This window comes from Magallana gigas, chromosome 10 (genome assembly GCF_963853765.1).
Source record: "Magallana gigas chromosome 10, xbMagGiga1.1, whole genome shotgun sequence".
Lineage (NCBI taxonomy): Eukaryota > Metazoa > Mollusca > Bivalvia > Ostreida > Ostreidae > Magallana > Magallana gigas.
The window spans coordinates 36,749,209-36,765,621 of record NC_088862.1 but is presented as its reverse complement, the minus strand read 5'-3'; the positions used below and the strand labels follow the sequence as shown (position 1 = coordinate 36,765,621).

The following is a 16,413-nucleotide window of genomic DNA, read 5'->3' as shown; positions in this document are numbered from 1 at the left end:
GATGTCAATTTCTCTTCCAGACCGCATGACTTAGATGTCAGTTTTTCACATTCGACATGACTTTGATGTCACTTTCTTCCACACACCACGTGACGTAGATGACACTTTTTCATACACCACAACTATTAGTAGATATCATTTACTCTACACCATAAAAAGGTTGTAGGCGTTTTTTCTATCCGATATCACAGGACAATAATATTCTATCTCGTTTTATAAATGACACAACACTTGATAAATTAAATATTTTACTTTCAATTCAGCATCCAAACATATAATCCAATACATGACAAAACTTGTACATTAATCCACTTATCATAAAACAATGATCCTAAATACAAGTAATATGATTGACAATAAATTAACCAAAGGGGGTTTTAATGATGTCATTATATCTAGTCATATTTGTTTGACAGGCATGGATAAACACAGTTGTATTGACATTATAAAAATATGTGACGGGATTTCATCAAAGATTATAACATATGACATGTAACATCTGACAACGGCTTTCTGGACATGCAGATTTTACCATTGCATTTAAGATCTTTGATATTGGGTTAATTTTTTTTTACAGAACCACTCAAACTTTAAAAAAAAACAACTTTATATTTTTAAAAGAAATTTATGCGTTCATGTTACAAGTTTATTTAAATAACACTTAAGTGGAATAGTTTGAGTGTTGGGCCAAATTGTGAGAATCAAATAAAGGGTCAATGTTATATGGATGACAAGATATAACAGGTTCCAGACAGTAGGTTATACAGTTAAACTTAGAAAACTATTGATAAAACGGCAGAACTGTTGTAGTATTGATATATACAATGAATTCCTCTGCATGGCAGGTAGGGAGATGATACTGGGGGGGGGGGGGGGGGGGGGGTGGTGATAGATTTACATGGTAGAGACAAGCAGCTATTTATGTTTAATCACAGACAGTAAGGACTAGTTTTAAACAGCAATGATCCTATAGAATATGAAACAAATATCATACACCATAAAAACATTCTAAGTCTACATTTCTCCGAATAAAACTCTAACATTAATATCATTTAATATTGCTATAGTCTTTGCATAATGAACAGCAACTGGACAGTTTTAACAAAAGGTACAAAACAGCACATTCTGTGCCAAGTAAAATCATTGGATGAGTTCAGAATTTGCTTAAGCTCAAATAAATCATCAAACACCATGATATTGAACTCAATAATAAAAACAATAACATATAAAACATCTGGTCCCAAATTAACAAATCTTTACATTCCTTTCTTTGGTTCCTGAAATGGCAGGACTTATGATTATTGCAGATAAAAAGAATGTTATTGTCCAACATCAGAGAGTATGGAGCCAATGAAGGTCAAGGTCGAACAAGGTCACAATGACGGCAAAATAATAACAAGGTTCTCTGGATCTCACGCCTATCTCCGTGGAAATAACCTTGACCTTGGAGTACCTGGAAAATACACAAAATTTACCGTTTATAAATTGGCAAAACACATTTCATACATTTGAAAAAAAAAACCACCTAAAAATTTGATATACATATCAAAAGCTGGGAAATTCTAATTCTGAAACAATAAACTCCTTAAATATAATATAATTTGAATTATTTTTTATAACCTTAATGTTTGAAACAATAGCACAGAAAGAAAATATCAAAGAGTATACACCACAACAAATACGATTCAAAGAACCTATTGCTATCAGCATTACTGAGCTAGCCTATCCTGACACACTCTATGTCTAGAGAAACCCTTGCCTCCTCTGACATACACACACTATATACTGTGTTACTGGAGTTGTGGCTTAAGAATTTGTTGATGGTTGAAATAGGTCATCCTCTAGAGAATTTACTTGCATAATAACAATGAGTGTCAAAATAGATGGAATAAATATTACAGTGTATTAATCTCTTTCTTAAAATGCCATTATACAGTAGTTTTAGGTGAATCTTTTTGGATCTCTAATTAATAATAAAATTTTAAATGGACCATTCTAGTAGTTCCAGGAGCAGAAACTTGGATCTGCAGAAAATACTGAGGACAAGCCTTGTTTACAAGACGAAGAGTTGTGAGTTTTGTATCTTGCCCATAACTCTATGACTGACTCTCAAACTTCATTTGATCATAAGAAATACATTTCTAAAGAATTGTATTTAAATAATAATAATAGTAAAATTTAATTTTACCAAAATCGTGACCATGCCACTTTAAGTCATATACCATACTTTAATCTCAAACTGAAAATGCGATCTACTAATAAAAACATGCTTTAAAAATTAAAAATCAGTCTCAATAATAGTTTGATCCCATCTTTTCCCTTTCTAGACTTGACAATACAAGTCATTATTGTTAATGCTGGGGATGGGGGGGGGGGGGGGGGACATAAATCTCAAGATATTTTAAGACAAAACTTACGAAACGAAAAATATAATTCTGTTAGTATTTATAAGTAGTGAATAATTTAGCGTATAAGGTATTTAATATGGTATAAAAAAGTATATAATTATGGGTTTTCATGATATATTTGATGAAATCCTTTTACTCTATACCAAAAATGACATTCCTGGTAATTTACAATTGGTCTATAATATGGGTGGGTCTTGCACCTTGCAAACAAATCCCATCCTATATAATTTTAAATGTGGCTTATTCGGGCTATAACAGACTGTATAACATGAATGATTCCTGCACACAAGCCCCACCCTTAATAATTTATAATGTGGCTATAATATGAATGATTCTTACACACAAATCCCATCCTTTATAATTTATAATGTGGCTATAATGTGAATGATTCCTACACAAATCCCATCATTAGTAGCAATACAACACAATCACCATTATATCTAAAACACACAAAACCATCACAAGCACCAAATGGACAGAGATTTGAGGACATCACAGACAAAGGTTTATATACAGAGGAATCAAACGCCCGTCAGACCCAGTCTTTTAAACCTTACATCGACATCACATAATGTCTGCTACACTTTCCTCATCTGTGATGAAAGAACACAAAGTGCTTATTAGTGGATCTGTACTCAAAATGAATGTAAAGATACTGATGTGCAACATGTATTCAAAATGAGTGTAAAGGTACTGAATATGGTGCAACATTTACTCAAAACGGACGCAGATGCACCACCGTTTGGTGATCCTGTTACACTTCAAGCAGTGGAAAATGAATGGATGTCTTCAAACAAATGTGTCAAAATGATGTTTTTTTTTCTGACTGACTGGGTTATAAATTAAAAGGAAAGTGTGTTTGATGAAAACAATGAATTTTTTAGTTTTGTTTAAAACTGTTTGTTGCTTTTAAAAAAAATAAGCAGTGCAATAATAGAAATCAATTTCGTTATGTCATCACAAACTGTTTTGATTACTTTTTCACAGCCAACAAATTTTAAAGCCGATACGAAATTTAGAGAACATTCTTGGATTTAAAGCTGACCCACTGCAATAAAATGGTGTCACTTTTGAGACTTGAACCTTCATGTTCACTCACCCGAATCCATCCCGCTGAGTCTCTGCTGCAGATTCTCAAGTCGAGAGATGTAGTCATCATGGGACGAGGGCTCGCTGATCCTGACTCGACGTGCTGGAGATGAGTGACCAACTTTTGTGGGGTTGGGAGAGGAAGAGGAGAGTATTTTTCTGCAAGAAATAAAAAAAAAATTATTTTGTGATAGGACTTTGTATGAACTTTCTACATTTAAACATCTATGAAAGTTTTAAAAGTGTTAACTTTCCAAAAATTTTTAAACACATTTTGTGGTCAAATATTGTAAAATTTAAAAGTTCTAAAACAGTAAATGAAGTTTGATTTTTTCTGTCTTACATCTCTGGTTTAATTAGCTCACCTTCTAGCACCTGAGTTTTCAGAAGTGGGGTGTGGTTTGCTGCTATAATCCCGCGTGGGGGGTGTGGTATGGACAGAGAAATTGCTGTTGACATGGTAACTATCAGAAATCCCTCCCACTGACTGATAAGGAGAGATCCCATTGGTTACTCCATTGCTGTTGACATGGTAGCCACTAGAGGCTCCCCCTAGTGAGTGATATGGAGAAGCTCCATTAAGGAGGTCTCTCTGAGTAAAGCTGGAAGACAAATAGGACGGACTGTATGGAGACTGGTGAACACTTGAATGGAGGGGCGATGATGCGTGACTGTTGAAGGGTCCGGAGCCGTTCACGCGTGACTGAGTGTTGATGCGGGGTGGTGAGAAACTGTTAGAGTTGGGTGCGTAACCTGTAAATAAAGAGACGTGTCTTATTACAATCAGACGTGGTTTACAGTCAACTCGATCACTCTGTGGAATGGACTTGTTTCATGAAAGAAAGACATTTATCATGTTAATTGTTTCTTATGTAAAAATTAAGTAAAACAGTAATTTTTTAAGATATTCTTCTCAAAATAGTTCAGATCAATAAATTTACACTGGAGTGAAAATCAATTATCTTATACTGAAAATGACCATCAATTGAAAATTAAGCAAGGTATGGCATGAGTATGTCACTAAAACTTCTATAAAAACAAGAAGTCTATGGGCCACATCGCTCACCTGAGCAACAATAAACATATTAAAATCAGCTTTATGGCTTCATATATAAAATATCCTAGCAATGTTGTATAACAGGTCCTGAATAAAAAAAATCCCCTGCATATTCTTATGTTTTTCATTGAGACCCTTTGTAACAGGATGGTTTTATAGACACATCATATACCCTTTTGAGCATTGGAGTTCTGTTGAGGCCCAACAATTTTTCTAGGGGTCTGAGTCTAAATAATTTTAAAGAATTATCAATAAGTCACAATGCTTGCATATAACTTAACCATATATAATAACATTTGAGTTTTGTGAATAATCTAAATGTTTACCCTTGTAAAATTGAGAAACCCCTCCCCCTTTCCCAATTGTGGCCCAACCCTATTAAGGAAGATTATGATTTTTTGACAATGTTTAATCTACACTATATGAACTGACTAAAGTTACAGCTTTTAGGCAAATTGTGTTTTAGAAGATGATTTTTAAAGATTTTTTTCTATATATTCCTATGTAAAAATGTTGACCCCCCCCCCCCCCCCATTTGTATACTCGGGAATCATGATTTGAATTAACTTGAATCTTCCATACCTTATAATGCTTCCACACAAATTACAGCTTATCTGCCCGATTGGTTTCTAAGAAGAAGATTATTAAAGATTATCTCCAAGTATTCCTATCTGAACCCTCCCCCCACTGTGGCCCCAAACTATCCCCAGGGATCATGATTTTATCAAACTTTAATCTAACCTAACAGAAGATGCTTTCACGTAAGTTTCAGCTTTTTTAGCCAATCGGTTCCTGAGAATAATATCTTTTTTATTCTCTATATATTCATATTAAAAGTTTGACCCCCATTGTGGCCCCATCTTCCCCCAGGAAACATGATTTGATCAAACTTTAATTAACACTAATTGAGGATGCTCACAAAAAAAACAGCTTTTCTAGCTGATCGGTTTCAAAGAAAATTTTTAAATCTACTCTATATATTCTTATGTAAAAATTTAACCCCTCATTGTGGCCCCACCCTCCCCCCAGGGATCATGATTTGAATAAACTTGAATCTACAATACCTAAGGATGCTTCTACTTAAATAACAGCTTTACTGGCTAAATGATTTATGAGAAAATTTTTGAAGAATATTTACAAATTTTCAAAGATTTTTAATTATCTCCCCTTGAAAGAGGGCGTTACCCTTCATATTAACAATCCCCTTTATCTAAGGATGCTTTGTGACAAGTTTGGTCTAATTTTAATTAGATTGGTTGATACTGGACCAGTGGTTTTGGAGAAGAAGTGGAAAATGTAAAAAGTTTGTGGACAGATAGACAAACAGCAGACAAAACATGATCAGAAAAGTTTACTTGAGCTTTCAGCTCAGGTGAGCTAAAAACAGAAGAATTAGGTCACCTTGTTGGAGGTCGACTGTGCCCCCCATCACGGGGGATCCCACTCTGGTGGCTCTCTTCCACTTCCTGACCAAGTACCGCATCCTGCAAGAACAGTAAAGGGAGAGAAATCTACTGCAGCTGTTAAGATACATACATCAATGTGCTTCACTTACCTTTCATGACATAGCTAACTTACATCTACAATATTCATTATAGTACATTTCTCCAGGAATATTAAAAACAAATAAATATTAACGCTGAACCACTACCACACTACCAATGAGGCGACACTCTTGAACATGGTGACCAGTCTGACATACTGACCTAGTTACAGCCACCACAACCCTGGCAGCACTCCTAAATGCGGTGACCGGTCGGCGGGGCCTGGTCCCTCGCTGCAGGTCCTCAGGGGAGGGGTAGACCCCCATCCTGGCAATCAGAGCCAAGGTGGTCTGCTCACAGTCCTGGAATCCCCCCAGTAACAAGAGCAGGTACTTCTTCTGGTAGACCAGGGCTTTCCTGTAACTGTCCGCCCGCAGGTACTTCCCGTACAGACGCTGGATCTAAATACAGATCTACCGTCATCAGAATTTAATCACAGTAAACCGATATCAATATAACAAATGTTGTTCAAACTTCAAATATTAATATAATGGTTATATGGATGCATTTTTCATTTATACTACCAGTGTTTGTCTTATAATCCCCTGTCTCTTCTCTCTCTGTCATTTCCCTATCTCTCTCTCCTCTCTCCCTTCCCCTTTTCTCTCTCTCTCTCCTCTCCTCTCTCTCTGACTCTATCTCGTCTCTCTCTCTCTGATTCCTTACCCTATCCCTGTCCCCCTCTGTCCCTACTCCAGCGATGCCTGACCTTCGGTCTCGTTCCACTCTGAGGTCGGCCCGACATTGGTCAAGCTCCTGTTCCATTTGATTAAGGGCCAGCTGTAGCGACAGCCTCTCTTTGGCCCATGAGGCGCGAGCTTCCAGATGACGGTTCTCCTGATCTGTGTGGTTTTCACTCATATCATGGCCATTCTACAGTGAAGAAAAACATTGACTTATTAAATACTTCCTAAACCAAGAGGCCAATAATGATCTAGATGTGGGTACACATATCTTGAGGTTGTAAGATGCTTCAGCTAACATGGCTACACAACTCCTATATCGTCATTTTTCTACGGACTTACAATCCTAATTTTGAAGCACCTTTATCTTTTTCCTGATGTCTGACATTCAGAATCCCTCTTTCTCTATCCATAGTCTTACATTCATACCTGACATTCAGAATCCCTCTTACTTTACCCAAAGTCTTAAATTTATCTTCAGATTTACATACCCAACATTCAGAGCCCCTCTTTCTTTACCCATAATCTTATATTCATCTCTAGATTCACAAACCCGATGTTAGGAACCTATTTTCTTTATCTGAAGACACCAACTCCACAGACTAACATACCTGCTGTTCGGCACCCGTCTGCCTTTATCTACAGACTAACATACCTGCTGTTCGGCACCCGTCTGCCTCTATCCACAGACAAACATACCTGCTGTTCGGCCCCTCTCTGCCTTTATCCACAAACTAACATACCTGCTGTTCAGCACCTCTCTGCCTTTATCTACAGACTAACATACCTGCTGTTCGGCCCCTCTCTGCCTTTATCCACAGACTAACATACCTGCTGTTCAGCACCTCTCTGCCTTTATCTAGAGACTAACATACCTGCTGTTCGGCACCCCTCTGTCTGTATCTCCAGATCTCCTCCTCTAGACGCCCCAGAGTGTTGCGTAGCTCCATCTTCTCCTCTGTCAGTCTGGACACAAAGTTAGTCAGCTCGGAGTTGTGATGTAACACTCGCTGGTTCACGGCCTGAGCGCTGGGTCGACTCGTCAGACTGTCCATGGTGTCCGACTCTAAGGCAAGTGGTGTCTGAGTTTGTTTGAGTTCACTTAGTAGGTCCTTGAGAGATTTCTCCAGACTCTGGACATTAACTGAACCTTTAACACTACAAAACCAAAATCTCAGTTTAATCAATAAAAGAAGTCGCTGCCAGATTTAAACTTCTATAAACTTTTACAATCTCCTTGGGTAGAAGAATTCTGTATAAAGATAAAGGAAAATATTCAACTTTAGAGCTGATACATTTGGACTTTTCTTAACTGAATAAACATATCACATACAGTGTATCATACATGTTAACCTCCTGTGGTGAAAAAGAGGTAGATTTAGAACCAAAAAGCAATAGCAATGTGTGCATCCTTTATCAGTGTATAAAATTTGAAAGTACATGTGGATCTGACAAGTAACTGAACGTCCTTCTGACTTACATTCAGACTGTCAGTTTCCCATATTTACCCTCCCCCTCAATTAAGTTGCCCACACCCAAAGGGGCCTCTTGACCTATATTCCTACCTGTATTCATAAGTTGTCATCAGTTTCCACCTTAACCCCCGTTATTGCCTTACCCCGAGGATGGCTGATGGCTGATCCTGATACTGTAGCATTATATATTGCAGACTCTGACTTATACTCTTGAGCTGGGTCTGTAAACATTCTCCCAATATCCCCCCCCCCACAAACTTTAGCTGCATTACCCTGAGGATGGCTGATCCTGATACTGTAGTATTAGATACTGCAGACTTATAATCTCAAGCTAAGTTTTGTAAATATTCTCCCATTACAACCCCCCCCCCCCCCAAACTTAGTTGCCTTACCCTGAGGATAACTGATCCTGATACTGTAGTATTAGATACTGCAGACTCTGACATATACTCTCGAGCTGAGTTTTGTAAATGTTCCAGTGATCCGGATCCTCTTCACTGCCCTCTGAGTCTACTCGCTGGTGAGTCGAGCGTAGTTTCTCCTGCTGTAGTTCCCGAGTGGCTTCCATCTCGCGTTCTCGAGTATCTGAGACTTGATCCTCTAGATCTAGAACTCGCTGAGTAAGTCGCTGAATTTCTAACTCATTTTCATGCTTAAAAAAATCCAAGTAGATGCTAAAGCAATTATCAAACATTCTCAGTACTCAAAAAAACCTCCAGAAACAATTAAGGCAGGCAAATTAGAAATAAGACCCTTACATTTAGAATTCTGTATATCATTAGAGTCAAACAGTTTATCTCTTGACATTTTCTCTGCACACACATTATTTGAATCCAAACATCACTGAGAACACATCATTACCATCTTCATTTTCTGGTCGTCCCTCTCCCTCTCCAGCTGTCTCTGTGACCGACGCTCCGTCACTTTCTCCGTGTCACGATTTCTCTCCTTCTCGTTCATGACATCCTTCAGGGATTTGACCTCTGACCTCAGGAGTTCACGTTCAGACTTGAGCCGCGAGACTTGGTCACGTTCGTGTTCATAGTGCCGAGTGATGTCTAGTTTCTGAAGCTGAACAAACACAAACAATTAGTTCAATGTTCAAAACAACTCTCTTTTATATACCACAGACTTCATTTGTTTCCTGCATGCTTTTAGCCGGTCATGACGAGCCAAAAGCATGGTGGGAAAATTTGTAATCATATATTTCAACATAAGTACAACAAGATTTAGATTATGAAAATGACCTAATGAATAATAAAATCTATGATATCAAACTTATGTTTTTAAATTCCTATCACAGACTATAGATTACTATGTGTAATGAGCAAGATGTGCAACATCTCTAGATATCTAAGCTAGAAAGTGAAAAGGAAGATGGAGAGATGTGAGCATTGTTTGTTGTGAGACACAATAACTCCACACTCATTCACCTGTATCTGGTCTATCTCGTTTTTCATCTGGCGGCAAGCCAACCTTTCCTGCTCGAGCTCGTCTTTGAGTACACTCGTCTGAGACTCGAGAGCAGTCACCTGAGATTGAAGCCTTTGCTTTTCTCTCTCCACTGAGTTTTTGAGATCTTTAACTTTGGCACGTTCTGACTCTAACTCAAGCTGCATGTCCTCAAAGATTGAGTTTTCTCGATCTGTACTCTCAAGGAGTGAGCGGCGCTCACTGTCCAGATTCTCTCTGAGTTTGTCATTGACAACTCTCTCTCTCTCTAGAGCTCTGTATAAAAATGATGCATCAATTTTAATGTTATGTACAACTGAACAATATTCTATAACCTTAATACTAGCTCTGTCCATTAGAATAAACAATCTCTCTAGAGAAAATCAACATTAACTTAGATAAGCCTAAGGAAAACCAGAGATACAGTTAAAATGAAGGACTTTAATTTACTCCATATTGTCACCTAGCAATATTATTGCTAATTCCTGACTATCGAGGTCAAGACAAGAGTAAAATTATCATTAAAATAGTTGGTTTCGACTCGAGTTTACTGTTTGTTGATTCTCACTATCTCAGTCTACTGTCTCATTGAGACAGGACACCCCATTGTAGCTCACAACTCACCCCTGAAGATCATTTGATTTAGCTCGCTCGAGTTCCACTGCTGTGCTGAGCTGCTTGATTCGAGCCTTGTACTCAGACTCAGTGGATCTGAGATTCTTCCTCTCGAGATCAAGTTCCTGTTGTAGGTTGGCCAGGGCCACCTTCTCGAGTTCCTGAGCATTCTCGGCTTGGAGTCTACGATCTCGCTCAGTATTCAGATCACTTGTAAGCCTCTGTTACAGTAAATTATCATAATTATAAAACTATGAATATTCATCATTTATTTACGGCCTTACATTCATTTCAATAAACATCCATAACATTAATTTATATTCTTACTGAGGCAGACAACAATAGCATGTGAAGTTATTCACTGTATAGGTGAGTATTTACTGATATTTTGTACCTTATGAGTAGGGGTATTATACGTAATTTTAAGCTTTTCCCTTAGCTAGTGTAAATATTTTCCCACATGTAAATGACCACTTTTACAGAAATCATCTAATGAAAGTGATTAATTAAAAGATTTGTGTTGCAGTAAATCAAATGTATAACCTTGGACTGTGTATTCTCTCTGTTGAGCAATTTGTGGAATGTGCGTCTCTCCCCCCCCCCCCCCCCCCCCCCCCCCCCAAAAGTAAATTGACAGATGCCAAACATGTATGTAGATGAGTATGTTTAGAAATGTGCAATTTAAAATCCACGCTTACCTGTTACAAAATCATTTTTCACCAAATAAAATTATGTTTACAGTAAATATTGTAAATGCTAAAAATAATATGTTTACAGTAATTCACAACATATATTTAGCATCCATGAATATTCATTTAATATTCATTAAACTCTCAACTGATCATACTTGTAACAATACAATATAAACATGTTACAGTTGTACATAGGATGCTATGTCAATACATTATTAGCTGAAAAAATTAAAATAATTTTATGGTTTTCAAAACAGTTTCTTCAGTTAGGTACACAGACAGACAGACAGTTGAGTGTACAGTGTAGTAAGATAGTAAGAAAGGATGTACAGTATAGGGAGACAGACAGACAGAGAGAAAGAGAGATATATAGTGTGAAGGCAGACAGAGAAAGGATGTACAGTATAGGCAGACAGACACAGATGTACAATGTAGGCAGACAGACAGACAGAGAGATGTACAGTGTGAAGGAAGACAGAGAGAGAAAGGATGTACAGTATAGGCAGACAGACAATAAGACAGACAGACAGAGAGATGTACAGTGTTGGCACAGACAGACAGACAGACAGAGAGATGTACAGTGTAGGCAGACAGAGAGAGGAAAAGACAGATGTACAATGTAGGCAGACTTTCTTGATGGCAATTTAGCTCCTTGATCATTTTAATGGTTGAGTGGTGGTGGGGGGGGGCCTACTGTACATAAAAAAACCCTTAATATTCCATTGTAAGTTTTCCCTATAACAGGCCTCTGATTTACTGCTAATGATGAAATTAATTGCATACTCTTAATTAAGTACAATAATATAAGCTAGGTTTGGAGATTTATTGATTTCAATTATTAGAATTAAAGCAAACTGCATATAAGACAGCATTAATTAAAAGGGTTTGATGGTTGTGGCCATTTTGAGACTGTATTGGTCTTCTGCTGTATCGAAATAAAGAAAATACCTACATTCAACAGATAAAATATATGGGATTTTTTTTCCATTAAATAATGGACTTGTATAGCATAACAAATCATATCTTTAAGATTAAAAGTTTAAGGTAGGTCTGATGGTTAACCTCCTTAACAATAATTGACAACATGACAAGAGTTCTAATTTACCACAATGGCGGCGTGGATATCCCTGGCCGGCTCCAACAAATCACACCACATACTTCCAATATTTCAAATTCATATTCTCACTGCCAATGTCTTAGGGTGCATAAAGTATATCAACTCGCGAAAGAAGAAAATAAAACGGCTGGATTTCCTTCAGTATTGAACTATTGAAATACATTCCAGTGCTGCCATTGTTTTGAGTTTTAAATCTGTTTAATTCTTATATTTTAATCTGGGCTTGTTTAAAATCCCATTGTCTTAAGAATTATTTCTGCAAGCGTAGTAAAAACTTCTGACCATTTTCACCTTGAGGCAAGACGCAAAATGCCGCGGTGTGGTGGAAAGTCCTCAGTTCTCTAGTTAATTAATTTATTGTTTATCCCTAGTCCTGATTAATAATGAGATTATAATGGACCAAGTGAGTGAATGTACATGAATGGATGTATGCAGTTGGGTACAGTTTTTTTATTCCTCACCACAGACGTGATAGGTACTGATAGATACTGACAGAGGTCATGCTTCTACAGTAAAACACGGCTATAGCGAACATGATTATAATGAACTCACGCTTAAAACGAAGTGTTTTTCATTCCGCGTGACTTTATTACATGTTTTAATTTAACAGATATAACGAATTACGTTTTGAACAAAGCAAAATCGCTTGCCTTCATTATAAACATGTTTTACTATACACCTTATAGAAATGAATGCAACAAACAGGAAAACTACACAGTTATACTGTAAATGTAATGTTTCTAGAATAAGTATGATTGACATTTGGAAGAAATTGAATTTTCTAGTGTAGATTTAATTTACTTCAGTAAAATTTCTAGGTTTTCATTCGTTCATCCTTATTTAATGCAAGTACTTACTTCAACCATTTTGCATCCAATTGTAAGTCAGAATATAAATTGCGAACTCTTAATCTAAAATTCATCTCATAGTTTCATTAAATTTATATTCATCCCCCCCCCAAAAAATTTTGTTTACTGCCCCAAGGATAAAGCTGTTCACAAGAAATCTACCGGGATGAAGCTATAACAAATTAACTTAACAAATATGAGATTCAAAAATTCTGATTTTGCCAATACTGCAAAGGAACTGTCAAGTTAATATGAGGAAATTTCTCGGTGTCTTGGATAACAATTGTTTTCTGGACTGCAGTAAGTCTATGAAAACAGCCGCTGTATAAATGTACATATGCATCCACAGTAAACGACTAGGTGTTTGTAGGGCCGCATGTTTAGGTCGAGTGATTTCTCGGTATTCCAACCACTTCAACATGCACAGCAGACAATACACACATCAAGTCAGATCCTCGTCCGATTATGACCACAGATCTTTAACTGTTCCGATTCTAGCAGATCAACCAGGCAATTACCTCAGAGTCTAAAGTTATCTGATAACAACAACAAACCTTTAAATGTTCCAAATCCATCAGATTATTACCTTTATCTATTGCACTGCAATAAAAATATCACTTTGCTTGTTCTTGTACTGGGGTCTGTGCTGTGTTGATGGTTTGGAACCTGCTTTTAGCTATAGAGTTACCCTGTCTATATTTGGTAATTCTTGACAAACTTTAACCCCCCCCCCCCCCCCTACAGAGCAGATCAAATCCAAATTATATAAAGAAGCATACTGTAGATTCCTTATTTTACGCAAGTACTTAATTCCGCGATTCAACGGTTTTCCATCAAATCGCAAGAACATAAAATCGCGAATGTTGAAATTTTATTATAGTTTCATATAGTTTACATATGTTCAAAAATTAAAAGCGAGATTTTAAAATTCGCGAGACGGGCTTACACGGATATTAATTAGGAATTTACAGTATAACAAAAAGGCTAAGGGATCTGTGATCAACTTATGTACCTCACATTTTATCAAAGAAATGAAAATGTTGGCGAACCATGACCTGACTCCAGTATATATATATATATATATATATATATATATATATATATATATATATATATATATGTCAATCATAAAATGATGTGGGCATGTTAATTATCTCTTAGCTTACAGCTTCAGATTTTATTTACAAAGTGTCTACAGTCAGACAAAACCAAGCCGATTATGTCATCAAACTTAACTGCTACAGTTTGATAATACCAAGCTAATGTAACGGATTATACAAGAAATGGCCTCCATTGTGAAGTTAACTCTACATTTGATGTTTACAGTTATTGCGACAGTGCAAAGCCTATGATAGTATAATGAGTTTATTAAAACTGACCTCCAGTAAAAACTCGTGTCGGTCCTTGCTGTCAGACTCGAGCTTCATCTCGTCGACCTTTGACCTGATCTGTCTGAGAGCCGCCCGCTCACGCTCCAGTAGTTCACTCAGGTGTTGACATTTTGTCTTCTCCTCTTCCAAAGCTCCTCTGTAGAAACAATCAATTAATAAGTTAATTAATGAGGAAGTGACAATACTTTTACTTTACAGAGTATACTGACAATGCTGTAAATTTCACAGTGTGAAGTTACAATACTGTAAATTTTACAGTGTAAAGTTACAATGCTGTAAATTAAACAGGGTAAAGTGATAATGCTGTAAAATTTACAGTGTTGAGTTTTAATCATGCTGCAAGTTACAAAATTTAATGTTTTTGCGGAATTTTTTCATCTTTGATTTTTGGTTATTTGCCTTCAAACTGTTATCAAAACGATAAACCCTGGCCGGCATTAACAAAGTATTACTATAATTTTTTTTAACAACGGTAAGTATTTTCCAAAAGTAATGTTACAGCTGTTTTACTTCTCTGTCGAGCTTTAATTATCAAACTACTACTTGACTTCTAACAACATTGATTTATTTTTATAAAATTATTTGTCATAGATTTTAGATCTCTGATAAGTTTCTATTGCATATGAGGACAAACCTCCTCTCCCTTAACTATTTACCACTAAATAAATTAATTACTAAATAGTGATCTTAAGCTTTGGCGTAAAGAATTAAATGAACAGTGAAAAACGCTACAAAATATCAGTAGTTTTCCTTATAAGACGATTTCGTGTAATCATGTTATAAATATGTCTATATTGTGTGTACAAAATATGGTCATCAGACTGTGAGATCTTGTAATAGTGTTCACGCTTGTTAAATCCTTGTGAAAAGTGTGCGACACACACATACATGTGAAATAAATGTGAATAAAATGTTAAATATTGGTTTTATGATCAGCAGTTTAGAATGCCAGTAATTCTTCTAAAGCCTCCTAAACACTGACAATTTATATAAAAAGAAACTTAAAGTTTAAGGTGTTTTTTGAAAATAGTCAATTTTGTAATAACTATCTACATTTCATTAATGAGTATTAATCTTCATGTCTAGCCTAATCATTCTAGCTGCCTCTAAATGCTACCAATATCAAACTACATGTACAAGTTTGATTCATTAATTTTTGTAAAACTTGAATCTCTCAGTCTCAACACTGAAACATCTAGGATCCAACACAGACAGTATTGGTGCAAAATTGAATCCATATGACTATATTTAATTCAATTTATCTAATATTTAATTTAAATTTAAAAAAATGTAAAAAAAAAAAAAAAAAAAAAAAAAAACTCACCAAAACCCAACAATTAAAAATTGAAAATTCCACTATCCTCATCCTATCTATTCTACTTGAAAAGTGGTCCGATACATCAAATCTGCTAATTGTCACAAACCATTATAATTCTATTTTGTGGAATGATACTTTCATGTAGTTTTTAGTTAGAGATGTGCTATTAATAAATGTCACATGACTGCTTTGCTATTGATCACATGACCACACAAATGCATGAGCAGGGTCACATGATTAGGTGATGGAGTCAATTACACCCACAACACAGTCACCTTAGCCAGATGCTGAAAACAACGAAAAACCGTCAGCAAATTACTGTAAGCAAACTCCAGCATGAAAGCAAATCACTGTAGATTCCTTATTTTACGCGAGTACTTAAAAACTCTGTAATTCCACTATTTTGTATTCAATCCCAACAATATAAAATTGTGAGCACCAAAATTTATAATTTCAAAAGTCTGAAGAAAATTAAGTGAGATTTTTTAATCCGAGGGGGGGGGGGGGTGATTTTATGCAGATATTAAATCCTTTTTGTTTAATTAGGAATCTACAGTATAACACGTACCGCCCCTGTCACCTGATAAGTGGTGACCACACAGCAGTTCAGTGGGGTACTATTACATACAACAGAATGTGTGATTATGAACCCAGATTTGAGACATGTAAATTAATGAAGTCCCTCGTTGCTACTTCCCTGTTTTCATTCTACCAATCTGGATCA

The 16,413-nt window shown here is 36.3% G+C and overlaps 1 protein-coding gene across 23 annotated transcripts in view; it reads right to left on the bottom strand.

Moving 5' to 3' along the window:
• Nucleotides 1-235: 235 nt before the first annotated feature.
• LOC105336169 (A-kinase anchor protein 9) overlaps nucleotides 236-16,413 on the bottom strand; it is a 140,423-nt gene continuing 124,245 nt past the window's right edge. For 16 of the 23 annotated variants that reach the window (XM_066072928.1, XM_066072934.1, XM_066072937.1 and 13 more), the window contains 12 exons: nucleotides 14,360-14,507; nucleotides 10,333-10,544; nucleotides 9,690-9,984; nucleotides 9,118-9,327; nucleotides 8,649-8,908; nucleotides 7,657-7,939; nucleotides 6,765-6,971; nucleotides 6,261-6,499; nucleotides 5,956-6,038; nucleotides 3,863-4,250; nucleotides 3,508-3,656; nucleotides 236-1,453 (listed from right to left, as the gene is read on the bottom strand). In XM_066072928.1, the coding sequence (XP_065929000.1) occupies nucleotides 1,419-1,453; nucleotides 3,508-3,656; nucleotides 3,863-4,250; nucleotides 5,956-6,038; nucleotides 6,261-6,499; nucleotides 6,765-6,971; nucleotides 7,657-7,939; nucleotides 8,649-8,908; nucleotides 9,118-9,327; nucleotides 9,690-9,984; nucleotides 10,333-10,544; nucleotides 14,360-14,507 (2,509 nt within the window). In that variant the 3' untranslated portion in view covers nucleotides 236-1,418. Of the gene's footprint in view, nucleotides 1,454-2,965; nucleotides 3,002-3,507; nucleotides 3,657-3,862; nucleotides 4,251-5,955; nucleotides 6,039-6,260; nucleotides 6,500-6,764; nucleotides 6,972-7,480; nucleotides 7,495-7,568; nucleotides 7,583-7,612; nucleotides 7,627-7,656; nucleotides 7,940-8,648; nucleotides 8,909-9,117; nucleotides 9,328-9,689; nucleotides 9,985-10,332; nucleotides 10,545-14,359; nucleotides 14,508-16,413 lie in introns of those variants that run through there. The other 7 variants (XM_066072932.1, XM_066072931.1, XM_066072930.1 and 4 more) reach the window with 7 other exon arrangements.